General features: G+C 48.3%; 2 protein-coding genes across 2 annotated transcripts; one reads left to right on the top strand and one right to left on the bottom strand.

Moving 5' to 3' along the window:
- Positions 1 to 90: 90 nt before the first annotated feature.
- Positions 91 to 12,956, top strand: SMARCB1 (SWI/SNF related, matrix associated, actin dependent regulator of chromatin, subfamily b, member 1). Its single transcript, XM_052796077.1, has 10 exons — positions 91 to 273; positions 1,980 to 2,091; positions 2,759 to 2,788; positions 4,108 to 4,237; positions 4,827 to 4,964; positions 5,631 to 5,758; positions 6,310 to 6,476; positions 6,902 to 7,092; positions 11,505 to 11,636; positions 12,589 to 12,956. Exons 1-10 carry the CDS (start codon positions 181 to 183, stop codon positions 12,626 to 12,628), a joined length of 1,161 nt encoding a protein of 386 aa, XP_052652037.1. The 5' UTR covers positions 91 to 180; the 3' UTR covers positions 12,629 to 12,956.
- A 2,631-nt stretch (positions 12,957 to 15,587) lies between these two features.
- LOC128145633 (derlin-2-like) lies at positions 15,588 to 20,623 on the bottom strand. The gene is made up of 7 exons (XM_052796079.1): positions 20,475 to 20,623; positions 20,256 to 20,321; positions 19,518 to 19,591; positions 18,917 to 19,010; positions 17,270 to 17,465; positions 16,781 to 16,871; positions 15,588 to 16,218 (listed from the first exon to the last, which is right to left on the bottom strand). Exons 1-7 carry the CDS (start codon positions 20,565 to 20,567, stop codon positions 16,104 to 16,106), a joined length of 729 nt encoding a protein of 242 aa, XP_052652039.1. The 5' UTR covers positions 20,568 to 20,623; the 3' UTR covers positions 15,588 to 16,103.
- Positions 20,624 to 23,496: the final 2,873 nt, after the last annotated feature.

Below are 23,496 nucleotides of genomic sequence, written 5' to 3' on the forward strand. Positions count from 1 at the left end.
CTGCCCGCCCGCCGCCATCCTCCCCTCAGGCGGGACCGGGGGAGGGCGGGACGCGGCGGCGCATGCGCGGAGCGGCGGCTGGAGTAGGCCGCGGCGCCGCCCGTCGTCTTTCCCCTCGCCGCCGCCTCAGGGCCCCCTCAGGACGCCGGGCGCTCCCGCCGCCCCCCTCCCGCCGCCACGATGATGATGATGGCGCTGAGCAAGACCTTCGGGCAGAAGCCCGTCAAGTTCCAGCTGGAGGAGGACGGCGAGTTCTACATGATCGGCTCCGAGGTGCGGCCCCGCGCATCAACGGCGGCCCCGGGGCGGGAAGAGGGCCCGGGGGAGGCTGCGGGGGTAGCGGGGCGCCGGGCCGGGCTGGGGGAGCTGTCGGGGGCTGGGGCTGGGCTCAGGGTGGGGAAGGGGCTGAGGGGAGTCCTGTCATGGGGGAGGCGGCGGCCTTCCAGGCCCTGCGGGTCCCCTCGGCCCTTCCCGCGGCGGGGGCCCGGGCTCTGGGGGGGGGCCGGACGGTGAGCTCTGCCCGAGAGCCTCAGCCGTGCTGGGACCAGTGCTCCCAGTCAGGGCGGCTCTTGGAGACCCGCACGACGAGTACGTAGAGGCTGGGTCCTCACCTGATCGTAGCCTGAGGCCTCACTCCCTCATACTCACCTTAGGAATTTTTGTCGCACGTTTGTTCGGAGTTTTGGATTATTTCACATGCTGTGAGGTAATTAAGTCCGCATCTAGGCCTTTGTGCTTAGTAACAACACCAAAATCGGCCAGCGCAGCTCCTTCAGCCTTGTGCAAATGAGTCTTGCCAACACATGCCAGGGTGCAGCATTTTAGCACCAAGTGTATATGCTGACACCGTTCTCTCACGCTGAGAGGCTGCTCTGCCTCCCTGAAGACGAGCCTTACTGAAGCAAGAAACATTGGTGCTTCAGCACCAGGGAAGTGACCACAGTTGGAAACTGGAAAAAAATGTTTTAGCCCCCCATTTGATGTGAAAAAGGAAATACTGGGTAAGTTAAATTGCCAGCTGTATAGGTTGAGCAACGGCTGAAGGTCTTCACGCTCTCATGTGAAATGTAAGATTTGAAAGAAGAACTGTAACCGCAGTCAGCTAATCTGTGAGACTGCCGTACCAGACACATGGAAGGAGGAAAAGGGTTGCCGTCTTTATCTATCATTAGTTTCTGTCCATTGATGAGCACTGTAGAGCAACAGATACGATTAAAAATTACCTGAAAGTAGATGTTAAGATCAAAATGAGTCTTGTCAAACAAAGAATAAAGACCTTATTGTGTGGCAGTCTGCCAGTGTACTACTGCCAGTCTTAAAAATTGATTTTAGAGTCTAGAAATAGTTCTGTTGTTCAGCAAGTCCTGCAGTAGCCTTCAGCACAGGTGAGGATCTTGTGCCAGGAAGAATGGAACTGCTTTACAGATGTTCAGTAAATCTGAAAGAGGATTATTGGCAGTGATCACATTTTACACATTCAAAGGATTTAAAACACGAGTCTTTGGGCATTTGTTGTATTCGAGCAAAGTCTAGATGGCACAGGGGTTCAAAGTAAATATGATAACTGTTGGAGATCTGGGTATCTGGTTTGATTTAATTCCTATTGAGCATTGTACATTGAAACAGAAACTGAAGTAAAGAAAGATTAGGTTGTTCAAAAATACATGAAAATGAATGGAGTCTTTTTTCCCACTAAATGGTTTATTGTCAACGGATGGGAGTTTTTTCGTATCAGACTAGTGAAATAAGTGCTGATAAAAACTTTGTTTTCTCTATTGCTGCAAAAATTGCGGCGGTATATGATGCCAGAGCCGGTGCAGTCAGTCTATCACGAAAAACAACAAAAAAACCCCCCTCTTAGGAGGTCCCTCTTATCATTACAAAGAGCTGAATTTGTTTCATCTTCTGCTAAAAATCTCCTAAATGGAATACCAGGCCATACTGGAACAGTAGGCCACGTCTCCACTTTTCTTTTGTAGGTGGGGAACTACTTGCGTATGTTTCGGGGTTCCCTGTATAAGAGATATCCCTCACTCTGGAGGCGACTAGCCACAGTGGAAGAAAGGAAGAAGATAGTGGCCTCTTCACATGGTGAGAAGATGAGTAAACGTTCCCAGTAACGTTTATCTGAAACTTGCCTTGAAAAACTGTCTCTGGTGATTCAGAGGCTTTGTACCTTGAGGGTTGTGCGAATCACTTCAGATTGCCCCAGTGATGGAGCACTCTGCAGTGGTGGCACTGGTAGCTTCTGGTTCAGCCTGGCAACAAACATCAACTCATCAAAAATGTTCTAAAATGGAAACATCCGTCATGGCTTTCCTGGCGTTGGCTGCATTCATCACAAAGCAAAAGCCACTTCTGAAAATCAATACCGTATTTCAGAAGAGACTTTTACAGGCAAGGAGGGGCATCTTTGTCTCTTCTGTCAAATAGGCAGGAATGTTGCAAGGATGCCCCATTGAAAATGTGTGTCTTTGCGTAACTGCTTTTTGCAGGGACTGAATGTTTATGCCTCCCAGAATTTGTTGTGTATTGCCACTGATGTGACTGCCACAGTGAGAATACAGCTGCCTCAGTATTATTTTTGGTGGGGGACTAATAACAAGCAGTTAAATTTCTTAGCAATATGACTTGTACACTCTTTAGACTAAAGCATAATAAAAATAAATGGTTCATTCTGGACTTACGTCTCTTTCCTCCAAGTATCCTGCTGACCTGTTGCTTTGTTTTCTTTTTTTTTTTTTTTTTTCCCCAACAGAAAATCAGCGGTCTCACAGTCCCAGAAGATGTAAGTCTTATCTGCTTGTTATTCTTAGCTGTGCTAGAGGAAGAATCTCAGCTGTGACCTTTGGTGCTATTACAATATATATTAATGTCTAATCCTCTTCCTCTGATCTCTCCCTGTGGTTGCCCTAATTGTGCATCCTGATCACATGCTTAACTCCTCTTTCTCAGAACCCTAATGGGACTCTCAAATGCAGGTGGTCTCTGTAATTCAGCAAGAGCTGTCCTGAGGTTTCTCCCCCTTTCCCAAGTCTTATCAGCTTTTCTGTTGATCATTGACTTTCTATTTCCAACCTTTAAGTCCACTGAGGATTTATTTTTTTTCTGGGCTTTTCCTCCCAGAAAGCTGTGGAAGAGATTTTACATCATTTTGGCAGATGTAGGTGTGCAGGGCTAAATCATGTGATTGCAAAGGGCAACTCAGGGTAGGAAAGAATTGTTCTTCTCTTCCTCTCCTTAAGTAAAAGCATGTTGGATTTAAAGTTTATCTAATAATTATGAGGATTTAAGGACTACTTTTTTCTGAAGTTTTGTTTTTGTAGTGTTTGTTTCCATCTTTGATAATTTCTGTTATGAAACTTACTTGAGTCTGTAAATAAGTTGCACCCTGGAAGAATGAGGTTCATCCAGTGGTAGTACCTGAGGGAAGGTCATGTAATTCTAACCCTCCCTGTGTCTTGACTCTTAGTCCAAATGAAAGATGTTTTTAATAGAGTATAAGCAAGGTAGCTGTACAAGGTAAAGAGATATTGACGCCTTTTGCAAATCTTGGCTCTATCACTACGTGACCATTCCAGGGTGTCATACTGCTTTTGTCTTGTGAATTGTATTTCTTTTCTAGGCGATGTGGTGGGGATTGCTATGTATTAACTAAGACATTTCACCCCTGCTCCCAAGAAAGTCATGTTTATTCCTGCTGTTTAGATGGATGTCAAAACCCGATTGTATTTCTTTAGTGCCAGGCACTGTGGCTGGGCTTCTGGTCACTCCAGTTCAAGTAATCTACCCCAGTAGCAGAGCATCCTGGTGTGTGAGGGAGGGTGGAGGCTTCTGGCAGCTCAGAAATGACAGTGGAAAGTTTTGTCATCTCCTTTTATCCCATGTGTACAAAATGCCATGTCAAAACCTTTCTTGAAAATTAAATGTCTATGAGAAGATAAACGAAGCCCAAAGGACTTTTGGGGCACACACTTGTACCGCTTGGTAACCTATTTTAGTCCCTCCTGCAGCATCAGGGAGGGCTCTTCACTATGCAGCCTATTAATGCTACATTGCTATGTAGTACTTTTCTATGTTAATTATTGGCATCTTTCCTGGTAATAGATCATGGCTATACAACATTAGCCACTAGCGTGACACTGTTAAAGGCCTCTGAAGTGGAAGAGATCTTGGATGGAAACGATGAGAAATACAAGGCGGTGTCTATCAGCACAGAACCTCCTACCTACCTCAGGTAACCAGTGTCGGTGAGGGCCAAGATCAGAACAGAGCTGCCTGGAAGATGTCAGCTTGGGCAGGAAGCACAAGAAATTGCATAAACTCAGGCCATTGTGCAGGGGGGTGCTTGCCAGTCTGTGCTAACAGTTGTTTGCAGTGTTGGGCAAATGAAGATCTCCAGAGTGTAAGGATTGGGTTACTGCCCACATACAACAGGAAGAAAAACATAAGTGTTTGATGATACAGCTCATCTTGCAATTACTGCATTCCAGCTGTAACATGTTTTGCAGAACATGCTCTCTGCACGTACTGTCTTCTGGAGACCTCGCATTTCTCAGCAGTCCTTTTATAAAGTATAGATAGAACATCCAAGTACGAACCTAGTATTTATAATGGTGCACCTGGATTCATATCTGATGAATAATTGTGAGCTGGAGAATAGGCTTCCCAGAGGCTAGCGTGGAAACATGGTTTCTCGGAACAATATTGTTGAGGGTTCCAGAATAAAATAGCAGGAGCTCATTCAAGTTTAAAATGATACCATTCCTTAAGTAGCAGCAGTGGTGCTCAGGGTCTGCAGTTTAACATGCAGTCTCCTTCTTTAGAGAACAGAAGGCAAAGAGGAACAACCAGTGGGTGCCAACCCTGCCCAACAGCTCTCATCACCTGGATGCAGTGCCATGCTCAACAACAATTAACAGAAATCGCATGGGCAGGGATAAGAAGAGAACATTCCCTCTGTGGTAAGACAGCTTCCTGCTTCTGAAAAGTGGAAATGGTTACCAAAATGACGTGCTGCCGGGGTAGTGCTGATGAGTTAATATAACGTTGTGATTTATCTCTAACTGACAAAAGACCTACAGGTTGCTAATTTGGAGGTTCTTAGATAAACTATATGTCTTGAGGCTCTTCCTTAGAGCGGCCAGCCATGGCTCAGAGAGGAGGCTTTCCTTTTGTCAGGAAAATGGTTTATTCTTTTTGTGATGAGTTCCTTCTACTTTTGCTGATGTGCTGAGCACTCGTCATTTGAGGAGCCTGCAAACCCTCTCTGTGAAGGACAGGCTGCCTCTCACTGACATATTCCAGTAACTTTGATCTAATTTCTTTAATGGAAAATGCTGCTGTGGCTCATGACTATCTTTTATTTTCTATTATAAAAGTTGAGGACACCAAGATAAATGTAATCCTGGAAAGCTTCCTTGTTTTATTTGCAGGAATGTATTATGATAGATGTAATAAAAGGTGATAAACTTTTGGCTGCCACAGGCCTGTAAGCTTGCATTGAGGAGTCTGTCAAAAGACTGATTGGGGACTTGTAGTGTAGGGATTGCTTCCAACAAACATTGCCGTCCCTCTATGTATGCCAGATGTGCTAGTTGCATATACTGTGTTGTTGCTCTTCGTATTAGCTTTGATGACCATGACCCAGCAGTGATCCATGAGAATGCATCCCAGCCGGAGGTTCTGGTTCCAATCAGGCTTGATATGGAAATTGATGGGCAGAAACTCAGAGATGCGTTTACGTGGAACATGAATGGTATGTAGGAAGGAGAGTTTCATGAGGCTGGAGAGAGATAGTTGTATCCATCACCAAATATGAAGAGAAAACAAGCATGAGTGTGCATGTCCTTGCCCCATATACACAAAGCTTTAAAGCTCTCCCACTTTGGACTGTATTCAGCTCTCGTGTCTCTTGGTGAATGCTCTGCCACTTCCATGGGTTGCAGTCATTCCTGGACACATGTATTCTGAAGAGTTTAACTGGCATATTTTCCTGACCCAGTTCATCAGCTCAGTGGTCCAAGACTATTCTGTTAGCTGAGATACTTTAAATACAGAACAGTTAATGTGTATGGCTCCTTTATGTATGTGGATTATTAGACCATAGCTACGTTGTCTCCGTGGAGCAAGTAAAGAAGGCTTTAAGTCCCTATGTTGGTGTGCATGTCCTTACAAACCTGATACAAAAGGTGATGTATTTGGAATTCCCTTTGTCACACTGTGGGATTAATTTTGTGCATTCTGTAAGTGGCAGACATTGATTTCTGAGAAAGTTAACAGTGTCTGTTCATTCTTGTTCTGTATCAGAAAAGCTAATGACCCCAGAAATGTTCTCTGAGATTCTTTGCGATGACCTGGATTTGAATCCTCTGACCTTTGTCCCTGCTATTGCCTCTGCCATCCGACAACAGATCGAGTCGTACCCAACTGACAGTATCCTAGAAGATCAGTCAGACCAACGAGTTATTATTAAGGTAATACAGAGAGCTGAACCATTTGGGTTTCTCTAGTTATGTTATGGGGGAGTAAGAGTACAAAGGCTTCCCTTGGAGCAAAGGGGCTCTTAATTCCAGTCCTGCATCCAGATTGCATTTTGTCCTTTGTATTGAGAACAGAACCAAGGTGGCAGATTATTAAACATTCATGTGCTAGTAGCCCCTGAGATGAAATAGTTCAGTTAAAGTATTGTCATGTTATTTTGGAAGAGCTGAACCTTGGTGAGCAAAGCCGAGTTGTCTTAATGCTGCTGGAATTAAGAATTCAGTTAAGGAGCTCTGCAGATGCAGTGAACTAGGAGTTACCGCTCTGCTTCTCCAGCCTCTGCCTCCTCAGTTAAATGACCTTTGACAAACTATTGTGAGAATGGAAACAAATTACATGTTTCGTCCCTTGTCTCCAGCTAAACATCCATGTAGGGAACATCTCCCTTGTAGACCAGTTCGAGTGGGACATGTCAGAGAAGGAGAATTCACCAGAGAAGTTTGCCTTGAAGCTGTGCTCAGAGCTTGGCCTGGGTGGGGAGTTTGTCACAACTATTGCCTACAGCATCCGGGGACAGCTGAGTTGGCATCAGAAGACATACGCCTTCAGGTACGGAACTGTCATCTTCCTAGTACGGCTGTGGGTGTGTGTTTGTACTTCACGGGTATTAGCATCAGTGAATCTTAGAACAGCTGACCTGATGCAGAAAGCTTCATTTGAAATTGGTCCTTATGGCTTGCACCCGTTCTGTCCTCCTTACAATTTTTTGTGCTTGTGCTCAGGAATCTTCTCCTGTTGGGTGTAATACATTTCAGGACCAAATATTGATGAAATGTCAGCTTTTGCTGCAGAATGAAAGTCTGTTGTAATTAACAGTGACTGAATACCTTGTGTCTCCCTCTTCTAAAGCATGCTCATGATGACGATGAGCCCCGGATACATTTCTGTTTTGTTGGCTTTGCCTAACTTGGGCCATCCACTGTCTCAAGCTTTGGTGTTTTGAGCTAAGACTGATTTAAACTGTAGCTCTCTACCCCAGCTGATGTTAAAATTGGCTTGATCATAGGGCCTTCTCACAGCTGGAATGCAGCAGTGTCAGGTTTGATTAGTCAGCTTTGTAACTTGTCTCCTAATGATAATCGTTTCCAGTTGTGCTGTGCAGTGTTCTGTGGTGAGTTACTGTACTGATGTTATCCTCAGCATGTTGCTGAGTCTGCAGGCTGTAAGTATCCCTTAATGTGTGCTGTGATTTTTTTTGAGTTCAGGTCATGGTGACAGTCAAGGAAGTTTGAGAATTCAGCAAATGATGTATTTGCAGAGGTGAGGGAATGGTACTGTTGACAGCAGTTCTGTAGAGGTCAGTTTGAGGAAGCAGGATGACCTGCCTAGGCAGCAAAGGGAAACATGCCCAGCCCTGTCCTACCTCAGGGAGAGGGCAATGAGTAGTTGGGGTGGGGGTAAGCAAGGAGGAGGTGGAGGCTGTGAGGCAGCTGGCTGCTGCCATTGAGCTCTGCTCCTTCCTCCTCCTCCTCCATCTGAAGGTTTCCTGTCTGGTCAGCCTTCTGTGGAAAATGGGCACTGATCTGCTCTGGAACAGCTGCTCTTCCACTAGTTTCACTCTGCTTCTTCTGGAGGTTATTTTTATCCTGAAAATCTTCCACAGCAACTACTTGGTTCTAAAATGATCGCCAGAGTGGTTCATATTAGAAAATGGAAAGGCACCCCTTACCACATGGGAATTAAACTCTTCTACTGAAACTGTTAGACTGTGTGTCCATCCTGCTGATGTCCTTTCTCCTTATGGAGGTGGGGAGGTGACTTCTACCTTAACATCCATGACAGCTGACTGATATTTGCAGATCCAGCATGGGACCATATCCAACTGTAACAACGGAACAATGAGTGTGCATTCCTGAGAAATTATGGGAACTTGGAGGGTGGTAGATAGGAATCTGATACCTGTAGTACTGCCTCTTCTCCCCTGCTGCTGAGTGTATTATAACTATGACAGAAGTGAGCTAGCACTGTCTGCATTGTGGCCTGCAGTAGCAGAGAGTAAAAGTGTCCCTGCTGGTAGGTGCAGTTCTTGGAGCCAGTGTGAAGTAGACTTTAGTCTATAGTTTAAGCTAGCTTATGGCAGGGAGTGAGTTCATTTCCATAAGGTTTAGTAGGACTCCTTGTTGCCTGAGCATTCCCAGGAGTTTGAGCTTTCTTCTTCATATCTTCCTTGAAGAAGAGAGGTGGCCCTGTTCACACCATGCTGGCCAGGAAGCCCTCTTTTCTACTCACAATTTATTTACCTTCCCAGTTAATTTACTTCGACAACTTTTTAGCATACAGCCTGCCAGACCACAGGGCATTTGTTCCTAATTCTTGTCACTTGGTGTGTTGGAGGCAGGCTTTGTCCACATTTAGTGGACACTAAATGCTCTCCCTCCTTCCTGTGCTTCTCCATGTATTGCAGATATCAGAGTTAAGAAATTAATCTGTGTACATATTAACTGTTGTGAAGGGGGTTCATTTCTCCCTTTGCTTCTTATCAGTCTCTGTAACTTGCAGCAAGTAAAGTTTTAGTCAGTGCTGCCCAGGCTCACTCAGATGTATTAATGCCAACTTCACGGTATTCTCTTTAAAAACATGTATCTGGCCATGGTTATTCAAGAGTGCTTCCTTTTAGGGGTATTTCAAACAGGTGGATTTCAGGCTTGCTTTAGACTGTGGCAATATTGCAAGGGGAAGAATCGAAAACTAGGAAGGGAACTGCAACAGAGCAAAGTACGTAGACATGAGCTGTTCAGGGAAGAAAAACCATCTAATTTAAACCTCGTTTTGTGTCATAGTAAAAACATGTCCTCCTCTTCCCTCTTTCCTTCCAGCAAAGGAGTACTTTTGAAACCTTACAGTGATTAATGATATTTGGGTTCTGTGGTTAGTTAGTTCCTGAATTCCCAAACCACAGGAGTGGTGGTTGCTCCAAAGTCATTCCACTGATGTAAGAAAGGGTCTGCTTTAGATGTATCCAAAGAACCTTAGTCTGTCGAGGGACTTGGGGTTTGAGAAGTCATGTGCCTCTTAATCATCTGAGGGAGAGATGAAACTGTCTTCTAGTTGATGAAAGCCAGGGCAGTTCTTTCAGATGGCCTGCTCTGTGCAGAACAAGGAGAGCCTGAAAGCCCAATGGAAGGGGCAGGACTGGAAGCAGACAGTTAACTGATGCTTATGGGATTTTCAGGGGGATGGTGTGCTGTGATGATTCCCCCTCGGTACATTTTCTAGTGGCAGCAAACAGCACTTCATAGCCAGAGTTTTGCCTTTGAGACCTGAGTGATGGCACAGGTTCTGTCACACACCAAACCTATGTGCCTGAGGAGTCACCTTTTCCAAAATAAGATGTTTCCCTGCCCTGTTGGCATGCTCGTGACACTACTGCCAGTGGCCTGCACCCTAGCAGAGGGAGTGTCTTGCTCCACTGGGAATCTTGCAGCTGACAGCGCATTTCAGTCATTCTGCCAGCAGCACTGTCCTTTTCATCAGAAAATAACGGGAGGAGGAGCTGTCTTACTTTGGATGACAGGTGAGGGAGAATTTTTTCAGTTTATCTCTGATTTTTTGCTAAAGGAATGTGGCATCTGAGTTGGCTTGCAATTAAGTTATGTGCATGAGGCTGGTTTTCCAACCTGCATTTGATTCTAGTGGGTGCTCAGTGTTAAGCATAGTAAATGAGGTAGAGACCATGCTATCAAGTCAAAAAAGCCAGTTAAGATCTAGCATTTAGCCTGGAATGTGTAGCAATCTGGGGCTAAGATGAAATTCCTGGTTTTGAATGTTGCTTAGTGAATGTCAGCAGTACTGGAAGTAGATTTGACTAAAGCTTCCTCCCAGGATCAGATACCAAAGGCACTGGATTAATTTTTCATTGTAGCATTACTTTGAAGAGTTGTTATTCTAGATTAATAGCTTTGATGCAGATGTCTGTTCCCATGGCGATTAGCATTTGAGTTCCTGGGGGAACGAGAGGGCTGCCCATGAGTGCTGAAATCCTGTGCATGGAGGCATGTCCCTGTGGAGGGGGCCAGATGTGTGTGCACACCTGCCGGAGGGCTTCTCTCACACACACACTTCCTGCAGCTCAGGATGAGCTGCTTTCTAGAATTCAAAGCAAACATTTACATTCTGAGGCTCCTCTATATTTATGCTGGGCTTCCGGCTCCACTGTCAATATTTGGGAAGCTACTCCTAGTCAGTTCCTGTTGACTTTTACTGAAAAGTAGCTAGTGAAGCAGTAAATATTTTTGTGCATGTGATAATACAGCTGGTCAGGGCAGAGAGATGTCCGACGAGCAGATCTTGTGATCTGGGACAGAGCCTGGTGTTTCTTTACTTGTGCAGGGAGTAGCCACAGCCTGGTTGCAACAGCAGGTCCTAAAAGATGACCCTTTCCATGGCAATTGGGAGAACAATGTTTGTTCCCATCAGGCTCCCATCCCACCAGGCTCCCAGAAAGTCAGACTTTTGCCAGGGAAGAGCTGTCAGAGGTGTGCTAGGCAAACTAAACCTAGGAAGTCAGAGTTGCAGAAAGGCAAAGCTAGACCAAGAGCCCTGTTAACAGTCTCTGCTCAGCTGCTGCTCTGGGAGAAGTGCTCCCAGTGCTAATAAACTGGTATGAACTTTGCCTGTGCTTAATTGGGTTTGAACACTGTCAGCCAGTTACGTAATGGCCTTTGCGGGAGAGAACTGCGTCAGCCATGGTTGCTTTGACAAACCCCTCTCCGGTGGTGAAAGGAGATGGTCATAGTTGGTTTCCCAGAAACTTCAGGCTCCACAAGATTGTAACCGTCAGCCCCTGGTGTGCTCCTGGGAACCAGACTGTACTATGCGGGGCTAAGAATGAATGCTTGAGCCTGAAACCCTGTAAATGACGCTCTGTTGTCCTTGTGTCTTACATCTGGGTTGGTAACCCAGAGGAGTGCTCTGGCACCGCTGATGGATGTTCCTTTGTTGCCTTCTGCCCTGCCATGCAGCGAGAACCCTTTGCCGACTGTGGAAATTGCTATTCGCAACACGGGGGATGCTGACCAGTGGTGCCCTCTTCTGGAAACCCTCACAGATGCCGAGATGGAGAAGAAGATCAGAGACCAGGACAGAAATACAAGGTGCTGCCACTCGTTCAGACAGTTCTCTTTCTGGCCTGTCTCTTAAGACAGAAGTTAAAAGCTTTGATGTTTGTCTTTCTCTGCTGAGAGCCAACTGGCAGGATTTCAAACTTGCACACCACAACAGAAACTCATATCCCTTTAGCTTCAAGATATTAAACTGTTAGCACCTTTCTCCACAAACATTTAAATCTCTACTTTAACCATCTCCTGCTTGAAGCAACGTTTCCTTTTTTTTTTTTTTTTTAATTATTTTTCCCTGGGTGCTCTGCTTGTGCAGGGGGATTTGTTCCTATAGGAAGGCATTCATCAAAAATACTGGAGTTTCATGCACTGTCATGCTACCTAGAATCCTGCCACAAGGTTTCCTTTTATGTAGGGTAAAGTGCTGTTTGATGTAGGAATGGGCAAGCTCCCAGCTCTAGCCTGACTGATGCTGACCTGTTTGCCAGTGTGGGGGAGCACTGTTGTGATTCCAGGAGGAGCTCTGCCCACCAGAGACCTGCTAAGTGATGTTTGACAAGCAGTTGAGAGCACTTGCTCCTACTTGGTGAAATTGCTCCTGGCAGATAAAAATGAACTGCTAGAATGTCTCCAAAAGATACATTGTGGGAACAGTAAATATGCTGGCTCAGCTCTTTACCAGGATGTTTTTACTGCTGATTAAGATTCATAATTATTTTGCTTCTTAGCTATGGCTGGTTGAATAGTTTTCAGTAGTGATCAGTTCAATCCAAGTTAATCAGCAAAAGTGCCCTAAAAGCCGTTCTGAAAATAGTGTCTTAGCCTTATCAACAGGGGCACTCTCAGGTGACCAAGGAAGTCTGTCTAGGCAATAAACCTGTTTACAGAGTTCACAAAGCTGCAGCAGTCTCCCCAAAAGCATTGGTTTTAATAAGATTTCACATGACTGTAACACAGCACTTACTGTACCTCTTTCTCTCCCTCCTAGGCGCATGAGACGTTTGGCCAATACTGCTCCAGCCTGGTAATCTTCCTGTTGTGACACTGGTGCTCTTCCTACAGACTTTATCCCTACTCCTCTCCCCAAATGGATCTAGGATTGGCAGGGGTCTTTCTGTCCCTGAAGGGGACACACATTCCACTTGCCAAGAGTTCCCAGTACTGCTGACTTCTGCCCCCATCCCCTCCACCTAAATGCCACGTAGCAAGAACGCTGCGTTAGCACGTGATCTATCCGAGACCTGTGGCAGCTGTTGGAGCCCTTATATACCTGTGTGTGGACAGTGTAAAGATTCTTTTGTATAGGTGCAACATGCACTATTAGGACAACTTTTTAAATAAAAGGAATGCATACTACTTAGGTTGAGTTCAGTAGGTTTGAATGAATAGTGAATCTCACTGTGTTTTGTGCTATTCTGGTAACTGAGCAGTCCCAGGGCCTAGTATTAATGCTTTTGAGTATAATGCTGAATACTCACGTACCTTCAGTTTTCCTGAAGCATGGTGGAAATCGAGTGCTTTACTTCAACAGATAGATAAAACAGCCTGCAGCCTTTTGCTGCAGGGAAAGTGAGAATGAGACTTAAAACTAGAGGCCGCAAACAACTCTCTAAGGACTGGTCTGTTACCACACTTGGTGCAGTCTGTAAGGAACTCAGTGAGGTGTTCAGCTGGCTTACTTGACAAGGGTAGAACAGTTTAACTGAAGTCACAAATGTAACATTCATTTCTGTCAGATGTCAACCTGGTGTATGGTGAACCCTTTTTTCGGTGAAGACTGCATCTGGAAAACAAAGTCTCTGAACTGGTACAAAAGCTGAAGCCTGCAATCACTGAGACTACAGCTGCTTTTCAGCAAGTGGCTTTGCTGTGGTCATTGTCAGTGCACATAGCTGCCAGTTACACTGCACAGAGCGCCCAAAGCAAAGTGGGTGTCTTAAATACCCTTAGCACTACAATGTCAGGATTTTGCAACCCTAGAAACAACCTGTCTTTCCCTGGGAAGCTTAAAAACAGAAAATTCATTGAAGTGAGATTAAAAAAATTCAAGCTTGCTTAAAAAACTAATTAGAACCTACCTTGCTGTTGAGGTACACTAGCTCTTTGATAAGAGTTCCTACCATTCACTGCCAGAACTGATGAGTGTTGCAAGCAGGGCAGATTTTGCTGGCAGCCTGACAGTTATGTTCAGGCCTTTATCATAAAGCCAATAGGTTTTACAATCCTTGCTGATCCACCCACACTGCTAGCACAGTCAAAAAACACTTTCCAGCCTTAATTTATCATGTTTAGACTTGAGTAATAGCAGAGCCAGTTCTGATTCCTGGGTGGGAGGGAACTTTTTCCAGATGTTAGTCTGCAGGAACCACAAACTTGCAATTTAGCAATCATATCATTGCAGTCTTATTCTAGGCTCCAGTGCCAGAGTGGTACTCTATCCGTTATTCCTTATTAGAGAGGCTGAAAGGTTATTTCAGCAAGTAACACAAAACCCGGGACTCCTGCTGCATCTTGGCCTCCCATGTAAAATACATATTTTTGTCTCATGGACATAAAAACTCCAACTCTTCATGAGAACATTTCAGCCTCTCTTTGTTATGATCAGGTACTTCTGCAAGCAGCTTCTTCAGGGAATTTGACCAAAACAAGCATGAGAGTGCTGTAGCCTTAAACTAGCATCTGTGATGCAATTTTTGAATGGCTGTGAAGCTTGTGGTTACCTCATCCTAAAATTCACAAGGCACAGACATGCAAGGACTGCAGCTTCTGTGGCTGGTTTACAAGTGCCTCCCTCTGCCTCTCAAGCCACAGAGAGGCTGTAGGAATTGTCCCTCCAAGCAGCCAGGGGCAAGGCAGGACAGTCCAGGGGGCCAAGTCCCAGAAAGATGAGAACTTCAGCCAGCTTTCTCCATGTATTAGGACTACTAGGCAACAGCTGGGAGCAACTTTCTTGCTCTATAATCACAACTGCTTAGGTTAATCTAGTACCCTAGCTAAAAGCATAGCCCAGATTTTGCATTTCAAAGTCCCATCTCAGAAGCAATATTTAAAACAGAACATCCGTAGACTTTAAAGACAAACTCTTCCCAGGGATTGAAACACCAGCTCTGTGTTACTATGTCATGAGCAAAGCGCATGGCAAGTACCTCTCAAGTCTGAGGCTGCTTAGCCTTTAGTACCACTGTGTCTTCCAGAACAAGATTACTATCTGTACAGTTCTTGCATCCTCTTCCTAGAAGGAAACAAGTGCAGCAAAATAGCTTGTTCAAATTAAAGTCTGATTTTTCATAAAAAAGGTGTTCTCATGGGAAGCCCACAGAGGAGGTGGGAGCAGGGGAGGCTGTGGTTAAATCTTCCTTTGCCACAAGGCTTCTATATCATTCTTAATTGGATGCTGGTTACTCACATTTCTCTTAGAAGTTTTAGTGGTGGTTTGCAAGCTTGTCTAGCTGAGCAGACAGCAACATTACCAAATGAGCTATCCTAAGACACATTTGCAGATTTACTCCAAAGGCTTTGAGGTCTGGTGCAAGCACACCTGTGTACTGCAATAGCAAGAATGACCAAATCCATTTAGTACAGCTGTTCATGGAAGGGACTAGCTTGTTTAGTTTTCCCCTAAAATTCAGATGTTTAAGTTTCAGAACTGAAAAAATTCAACAAGAGTGGAATTACACTGCATGTGCAGACAGCCTTTATTACTAGTGTCAAGTGCTACTTCCAGTCACTGCCTGGATCAAGTGTCCAGCTCTGTCCCCTGTCCTTTCCCAGGCATCCCTTTGTCCAACTAGACACACCCCCGCCCGCCTCCTCATGCTCTGCAGTCCTGCTGACAGAAGAGGGGAAGGACACATTCCAGCTAGCCTGAACTTTGCTTTGCCCACCAAAAAAGGAAAGCCCAAGCAAGCAGCCTGGCAGTTTTGAACAAAGTCCTGATGAGTACTGGTGAATTGCTGCCTCTGTCCCTGGCAGAAATGGACACACAACTGAAAAATAAAGACTTTAATGTAAAGACTCTTTGGAAACAACCAAAAAAAGGTAGGGGGGACTTAGAGGAAAGGAAGAGGCTGAGCCGCATTCTACCATGGTAGAGTTGGGAGTACTACTTCATTGAAAGCCCACAAAGATGTCTCACAACAGTGAGAGCCAGGAGCATTAGTCTTTGTACAGAGGACAAGAGTGACCTGGCACACAGCAAGTCATTAACAGCAAGAGAAGGAGTAATTGGTTTAACACCCCATTTGATACTTATTCCCCCCCTGGGTAACTGAGGGGCCATCACAACTTCCAGTCCCTGTCCCTAGAACACCTCCGTAAGCATTCATCTGTTATGTGCAAAGCTCTGTGGAACCACTTGATAAAAAGGGAAGATGGGTTACCCATACAAACAGTGAAACATTACACATTGGAATGGCAACTGGTGTTATTCCAGTAGGATCTCTGGGCCACAGCATAAGTCCAGCCGGAAGAGAGGAATCTGGCCACATGGAGAAGTCCCTTGTGTTACTGTGGATGCTGCTGCTGGTTCTGGTCTTGGTCTCTAGGTTGGTTTTCTGGACGATCCTCAGGGAGAGGGTTATAGTTGGGATCCTCTTCAGGTGTGTCAAATACCATCTTCCTGGCAAGGGACATGCCCATCCCACCAAGCAGGCAGGTTAGGAAAGTGAGCCAAGGACAAAACCCTCAGCCCTCCTAGGCACATCCTAGCCCTTCACAGGGCTTGGCTGTATGCCACAGCCACCTGCCTACTGCAGCAGCCCTAACTGTTCTTTTGCTCAGCTCAATATGTAACCATGACAGTACCCGCTTCCTTGATCTCTAGGTCAGCTTTGATCCTCAGCATGAAGCAGAACATATTCTGTTTTCTTAAACTACAGAAATACATCAGAAGAAAATCCTACCTGCATCCAGCATTTCCACAAGCAGTAAGAACACTCCAGTTCAACTAGCAAAGCTTAAGGTAACAGCAACTGCTTTATGGACCCTGTGTACATATGTATATAACGTGCAAAGTGCCAGTGCTTTCTGCAGCAGAGGCATAAACTGTCAAGCTGAGGTGCTATCAGCATGCAATTGCATCCTATAGTCACCCCACGCTGTCACAGACTACAGTTTGCTATGAAAGTGACCCAGGTTGCGAAGCAGCACAGCAAAGCCCAGAAAGAATCGGCTTTACTTACAGGAAGCCAGGGGTTAACAGCAACTTCTTTCCTCCAGGCTGGTTGGGGAAAACATCTTCCAAGAAATAATAGATGTGACCCACTGCAATCCCTGGGGAGAGATGTCAGCAAGGTCAGGCCCAGCTGTGACTCCTTTGCCAGCTGACCCAGAGCTGCTGGGAGCCTAAGCAGGATGAAGCTCCAAGAATCCCTTAGCTGTGTACCCACATCCCAGCTCCCACCAGAGTGCTGGGGTGCCAGAGGGCCAGGCTGTTTGCTGTGCCCAACTTCTGATGCTGTGGAAGACATAGCAAAACACAGGTCACAAGCAAGAGCTCAGGCAGGAGGCTGGCCACCCAGCAGCCTCAGCCAGCTCACTTTAGGAAATCCACCATCTGAAATAAGATGAAACCAAGAAACCATGCTAGTGCCCCAGTAGCATCTATAAGAATTGAGAGCACTGCAGCTGCAAAGGGCCCTTGTTCCCAGCACCCACCAGCTTTGACTTACCCAGTAAGTCGATGATGATGGAGTTGCCCAGGAGCAGAGAGAATCCCATCAGGACCCAGGGCAAGAAGGGGGCCTGGAAGTTAAGAAGCCCAAAGAAGTTCATGCGGATGTAAGGGTTCCTGCGACTCCACACGTACACCAGCATGATGGTGAAAGCCTGGCCCAGGAAAAACAGGCTGGCAAAGAGTCCAAATAGCTAGGAACTACCGAGTCAAGGAAAAAACCTGCCCACCACCTGCAGGCAGCAGAGGATGCCTTGTGACTAGGAAACCCAGAACTACAGGCAGCTGATCACAGCATGCAAGATATTGCCCATGCCACCAAACCTTTCCTGGGCTGGCATGGCACACCGCATTTCCCTCCCTACCACCCCAGAGCAAGACACTCCAGAGTGGCACGTACAGACTGCTCACTCCTTAATCTACCTTCCACAGCCATCAAAGACCAGGGAGCTCATATAGTCACCTTTACAAAGTGACCATCAAAAATGACATTCTGATAAGGGCCTTCATATTATTAGAGCACTTGTGAGCTAGTTTTTAGTATGTGCCACACGTTCCATTCATTATCCGCCTTCTACAGAAGAATTTCAGCAGTGAGATGGCTGTTGCCATTCACAGCCCTCTTCTCCAGGACAAGGAGGCAGCTGGAGGCAAAATATTCCCCTGCCCTTGTTGCAGTTAGACTCCAAATCTCCCTATGGCCAAGCACGCAGCTGCAGCAGGGACCTGGACACTGACTAGCCAAACACCCGAGGATGGCCAACAGCCACAAGAGTTCACACAGCTTCATGCAGACCACTGTGGGGAGAACAGTGCTCTGAGCCATCTGCATAAGACAACAGCAAGACATTCAGAGAAGATTTTATGCTTGGGAGGGAGGTATTTCTCCCTATCCAGACTATTTTGTCCTACAATAAAAGAACTCCTTAAGATGTGTGATAGTATCTCCAGCCACTAACAGGTTGCGAGGACAGAGTGCTGGGCTCATGCTGCCCAGCGTGTCGACAGCAGACAGTATGTAGTCACCCCACTCCTTGTGTTTATGGTTCTGTGTTCTTCCCTTCAGCTGCAGCTCCGTTTTCTGACCCAGCCTCATGCCAATCGTAGCAGCACTCCAGTCTGCTCCACCCAGTAGAGCTCAGACACAGTTGCCCTGACACGGCTGGATGGTTTCTCGCTGAGCGTAACAAGGGGCTTCCTTTCAGGCTGAGCTTCCCGAGCACACTGCCACACGTCCTCTTCTTGGATCAGGCAGCCCATCCCCTTGCCAGGTTCATCAGCACTTCCAGGCAGCTTTTCCTGTATTTTTCTTCCGCTCTAAGGGTGAGGCACAAGGCCAGGAGACGCGGGTGGGCAAGATGAGGAGCACAAGCTGCTGCTGCACAGCCAGAAGTTGTCCCTCCACCACATGCTCACCACAGCTCTACCAAGCCTCAGGGCATGTGCCTGGCAGGCCTGGGCCACAACAAAGCTCTCTGCCCCATGGCACCAAGAAGGTTCATAAGCCAGCTGTCCTGCTCAGCAGGCAGGTACCTGCTACAGACTACACAATACAGCTGGGATACTGAAAGCCAGCAGACAAGCCCCACGCTATTGACAGCATCTCAGAAGACACCAAAGAGCCTCAACCAACTCAGAAGGATACTGTCATGAGAAACCCTCCAAAGAGGAACATGAAGACAAAGTCAGCCGTCCTTCCACGGAAGGAGCCTTCTTCTAGCATGCGGCAGTACCTGTACCTGAGAGCAGGAGAGAAGGGAGGGGTTGCAGTATAGGAAATTAACAGCTGGCCACCCTGTGTCCCCACAACATGACTTTACAGGGAATAAGCCAGGTGCAAGCTGTTTCATCACAGGAAGCCATCAGCCAGGTGTCCAAGCCCCAGAGCAGAACAATGCAAACTTCACCTCATACCACTGACCCCAGGGAAAGAGAGAGGCATCTGCTGTGCTCCAGCCAGGGCTCACCCCAGGAACGGGCACTGCTCTCCAGCATGAGCCGTAGCAGCACTGCCAGCTTCTTCAGCCTTTTGGCAAGGGCTGCCCCGCAGCAAGCAGAGATGGAGGTACAGGAGGTGGCCACAGCTGTTGGGTGAATGGCTTCAGCTCAGGCCAAAAGAGCCAAAGGAAGAATCCACAACCCTAGACTGCTGCCAAGACAAGTCAGCCCAGGGAGGAAGATGGGACAGGGGGAATTGCATCTAAGCCAAAAAGGGAGCAGAGAGCTTCACTAAGACCAAAGGATACAGAAATATCATGTTGAAAAAGAAACTGAATCCCAGGGGCCCAAAAAAGAGGAAGTTGGTGATCAGCCTCCATATCTGAAAGAGAAGAGAGAGGAGAGAGAGAAGGAGGTGGACAGACAGGTCTCTCCCCATCACATGTACAGCAGCCCATCACCCTATCCACTGGCGACGCCCAGTCATGCACCCATCCACTCAGAACTACCCCAGGACACCAAAGAGCTGCACCACCTTCATGCAGGACGGACCTCCCTCCATTGCCCACATCAAAGTATCTTGCTCTTCCAAGTGCGGGAAAGAAGATTTCTCTACTTTTCTGGAAGGGACGGACAGCCACGATTCAGCACCCCAAACCAAAGTAAATCACCGTCCATGCCTCTCTACAATAAAGCCTTCCCCACCCAGCCCGACATCAGCTGGCCAAACATCTTGGTGTCACAGAAAAGGAAGAGACACATTTTGAGTAAAGGAAAAAAGGAAACACCAAGGCAGTGTATGGCAGGGAAAGGCTGGAAGAAGTTATCTCCATCCAGGCATCTGTGACAAGACAAGAGGGGACACCATGTTGGTGACCCAGCTCCCGCCAATCCGGGAATGCTGGAGTAGTGGGAAAGAAGCCCCTTGGGATCACACGGCACTCCCCAACTACCCTGGGGAGCGGGACACCCAGGGCCCAGCCTGTCGCACCCACCCCTCACTGGGAAGGGGCAAGAGGGGCCCCGAAGCCCGGGCGAGGCCTCACCTGGAACTTCCTGAAGATGAGGTCGGGGTTGAAGTACAGCTGGAAGGGGGTGATGAACTCCAGCTGCTGTGAGAGACAGGCAGAGCAGCTGCCACCCGCTGCCGGGCGCCCGCTGCCCTCAGCCAGCCCCCTGGCTCCCCAACCACAGCGCAGCACCCCCTCAGGGACCCTGACCTCCCCGCCACAGCCTCCCCCCGCAGGGACCCCGCACGCCCTCACCACGGCGGCGGTGGTGAGCACGCAGGCGGTGGTGTAGGCCCGCGTCACGGCCGGCATGCCCAGGTACTCCTGCGCGAAGCCCTGGTAGGCCATGGCGCACAGCGACAGCGCCCAGCCGCGCCGCGGGCCCTTTAACACCCCCTCCCCCCCTAACTGCGCGCCGCCGCCGCCGCCACGCCCCTACGGGCCGCGCCCGGCCAATCCCGACGCGACAGGCGGCGCGAGCTGGCCAACCGGAGTGCGCCTCATGCGCTCGGCCTCCACCCGCCGCCAACCCGGAATGGACCCGCTGCAGCAGGTGACGGGCCGGCGGGGGGGGGAGAGCCGGTGGGGTGCCGCCTCCTGGAGGCGGGGCGAGCCCCTGTAGCCAATGGCAGCGGGCGGTCCCAGTGAGCCGTGGTTGAGGGAAGGCGGGGAAGGCAAAAAGCAGGTCACGTGCCTCCCGGGAGAAGGCGAATCGGCGGGAGAAAAGGGTGGGACACGGGGGCCGGGGCGGGGCTAAGGGTGCGCGCCCTGGAGGTGGGGCTGCACGGGCTGGGGCGGAGCCCGGTCCCGCCCCCGCTGCTCCGGCCACGCCCCCCGGGGCGGGGCGGGGAGCTGCCTGCCGGCGGGAACCCCGGCCCGGCGGCGGGTCCGGTGTGCTCAGGTCGGGTCCGCCGCGGCCGGGCCCTCGGTCTGCGAGAGCCGGGGGCTGTCCGCGGGTTGTTCCCGCGGTCTGGGAACAGCCGGTTGCTGGGAGGGAGAGGGACACGCCGCTGGGAGCTGGGCTGTGAAAAGGGGCAGGTGCGTGAGTGCCTCAGCTGGCGTGCCGGGTGCTTTGCTGGTCCAAAGGGTCTTGCCTTCACTCATGCACAAAGGGCTTGGGGTTTTTAGCCATTTGTGCTAAAACCTCTGCTTCTTCTTGGTTGGAGCAACAGGGCGCTTCCCCGAGCCGTGTGACATTGCACCGGGCAGTGCGAAGTCGCTGGCTGAAGCCAAGGGACGGCGTGGTTCCACCAGGGGTGGTGGGTCAGGGGATGCCCAGCGATGCCCTGAGGAGTAATGGTGACAGCATTTGCCTTCGGCTCTCCAGGAGAGCGCCGGGTGTCTCTGCTCCTCCCGTAGCTGTGTCAAATATATTACACTCTTTGAAAGGATGATCTGATAAAGGTCTGCATAAACCTGACATGCTCTACTCTCGGGCTGATTATGCTTTCCAGAGCTGTCTGCCATGCTCAGGAGTCAGGTCTGATGTTACAGCCACCCTGGTTTCAGGCGGAGGAATGGGCCTGGTGTTGGGTTTCTGCAGGCTAAGGTTAAGCTGTCATCAGAGCCTTAATGAGCTCTGAGATTTCCCTTTAAACCCTCAGTTAATGGGAAATTAAATCACTGGCGGGGGAGGGAGTCTTTATGTTTTCCACCACCTCCACCCTGACTGCCCTTTGATGAAGAGCAAAACCCAGCTGGAAGATGAGGGGACAGAAGGTTAAAGCAACACACCAGGGGAGAGAGGGGAGAAGACGAGACAGGTGGGCACCCATGAGACCAGGGGACAGGTTCCTGTGCGCCCTGGGCACTGCGGTGCTGAAAGCCGTCTCTGACCTGGCTGCTCGGGGGAAAGGAGAAACCGCTCCAGGCCAGCGCCGCATTAGGGATCCTGGGAATGGAGTGGAGGGGGAAACTTGGACCTCGAACTGCAGCAGTGTCAATAAGCTTGGCTATGTTGTTACAGGCTTTTGGTGGGAGCTGGGATGGATGTGAGAGCTCTGGGAGGTGAGAAATGCTGAGCTTACAAGGAAAGACAGCTCCTCATCAGGGCCAGGAGCTCTGCAAAGGGCTGCCTGTGTTCATGTGGCTGCTTCAGCCCAAATGCCATGCTGCTGCAGCTCGGCCCTTCAGCATGCCGCAGAGCTCGTAGCCCCGGCAGAAGGGGCAACTGAGTCGCAGAACTGAGAGTGAATAAATGGATAACAAATGAAATAAAGGAATAAATATCCTGCCCCTTTGGATGGGGGATTAGAGGTTTCCTATCTGCTCTCGCTGCCTGCGGGCAATGCCAGCCAGAAGCTGAATTCAAGCACTGTGACTCCTGCCCCTTCCTTGTTTGAACCAAGGCTGAGATGAACATGGGGAGCCTCTCTGCTGGAAGGCGGTCATCGTCCTGGAGCTCAGTCTCACTAGCTCCACAGAGAGGAGAATCCAAATGTTCAATCCCACTTACTCCCTGTGGAGGACTATGTACAAATCAGACACTGCATGAAATCTAAAAAAAAAAGCCATCAGTTTCTCATTTTTCTTCTTTTCCCTTGTTTGCCAGGCAAAACTGGAGAACTCTACTTGTCCAGCCTTCTACTTAAGACCTTCTTTACTAAGATTCATGGGGGGAGGAGGAGAAGCAGTGAAATGCTTTGGGAAGCTCACCATCTCACACTGGAAGAGGCCAAACAAATCTCAGTGTCACCCCCAGTTCCCAGGCTGCTTTCTGCTCATGATCTCACTCCCTTCGGAGCTCAGCCAAACTGACTTCATGCACTACAGTACGCCCAGGGGCAGCTTTAGTCTTTATTACAACACTTGTCACATTTTATGGATTTGGGGAGTTATGTCCTTCCACAACTTCACATCAGCCTAGCCACATAGCTGAGTTCACATTATACACCTTTGTAGTGATGCCGACATGCCACCTTCTATAAAATGATGGAATCTAACTAAAGCCTGAAAAAAGCAAACCCAAACCCTTTGTCTCAGCAGCAAGAAGGTATGAGGGACAGCCAGAACAGAAACACTGCTCAGGAGTTTCTTTGCTGATTTCCTCCTGCCTTGTCCTATTGTCCTCCCCCTGCCCAGGGACCCAAAGCAGATGTAAGCACAGGTCTGAGCAGCAATGATGTACCGTTGCTGCCTGCCATCTTCTGGGTTCCACTTCCTTTTGGAAGCAGTTGAATTCGTGTCAATGTGCAGCATCAGTTTCAAAACCCAAGACATCAGAAACTCAGAGTTCCCATAAAAATATGTCTGATGCCCAGACTTCAGTCCATTTTGG

The sequence above is a fragment of the Harpia harpyja genome, chromosome 9 (genome assembly GCF_026419915.1).
Source record: "Harpia harpyja isolate bHarHar1 chromosome 9, bHarHar1 primary haplotype, whole genome shotgun sequence".
Classification (NCBI taxonomy): Eukaryota; Metazoa; Chordata; class Aves; order Accipitriformes; family Accipitridae; genus Harpia; species Harpia harpyja.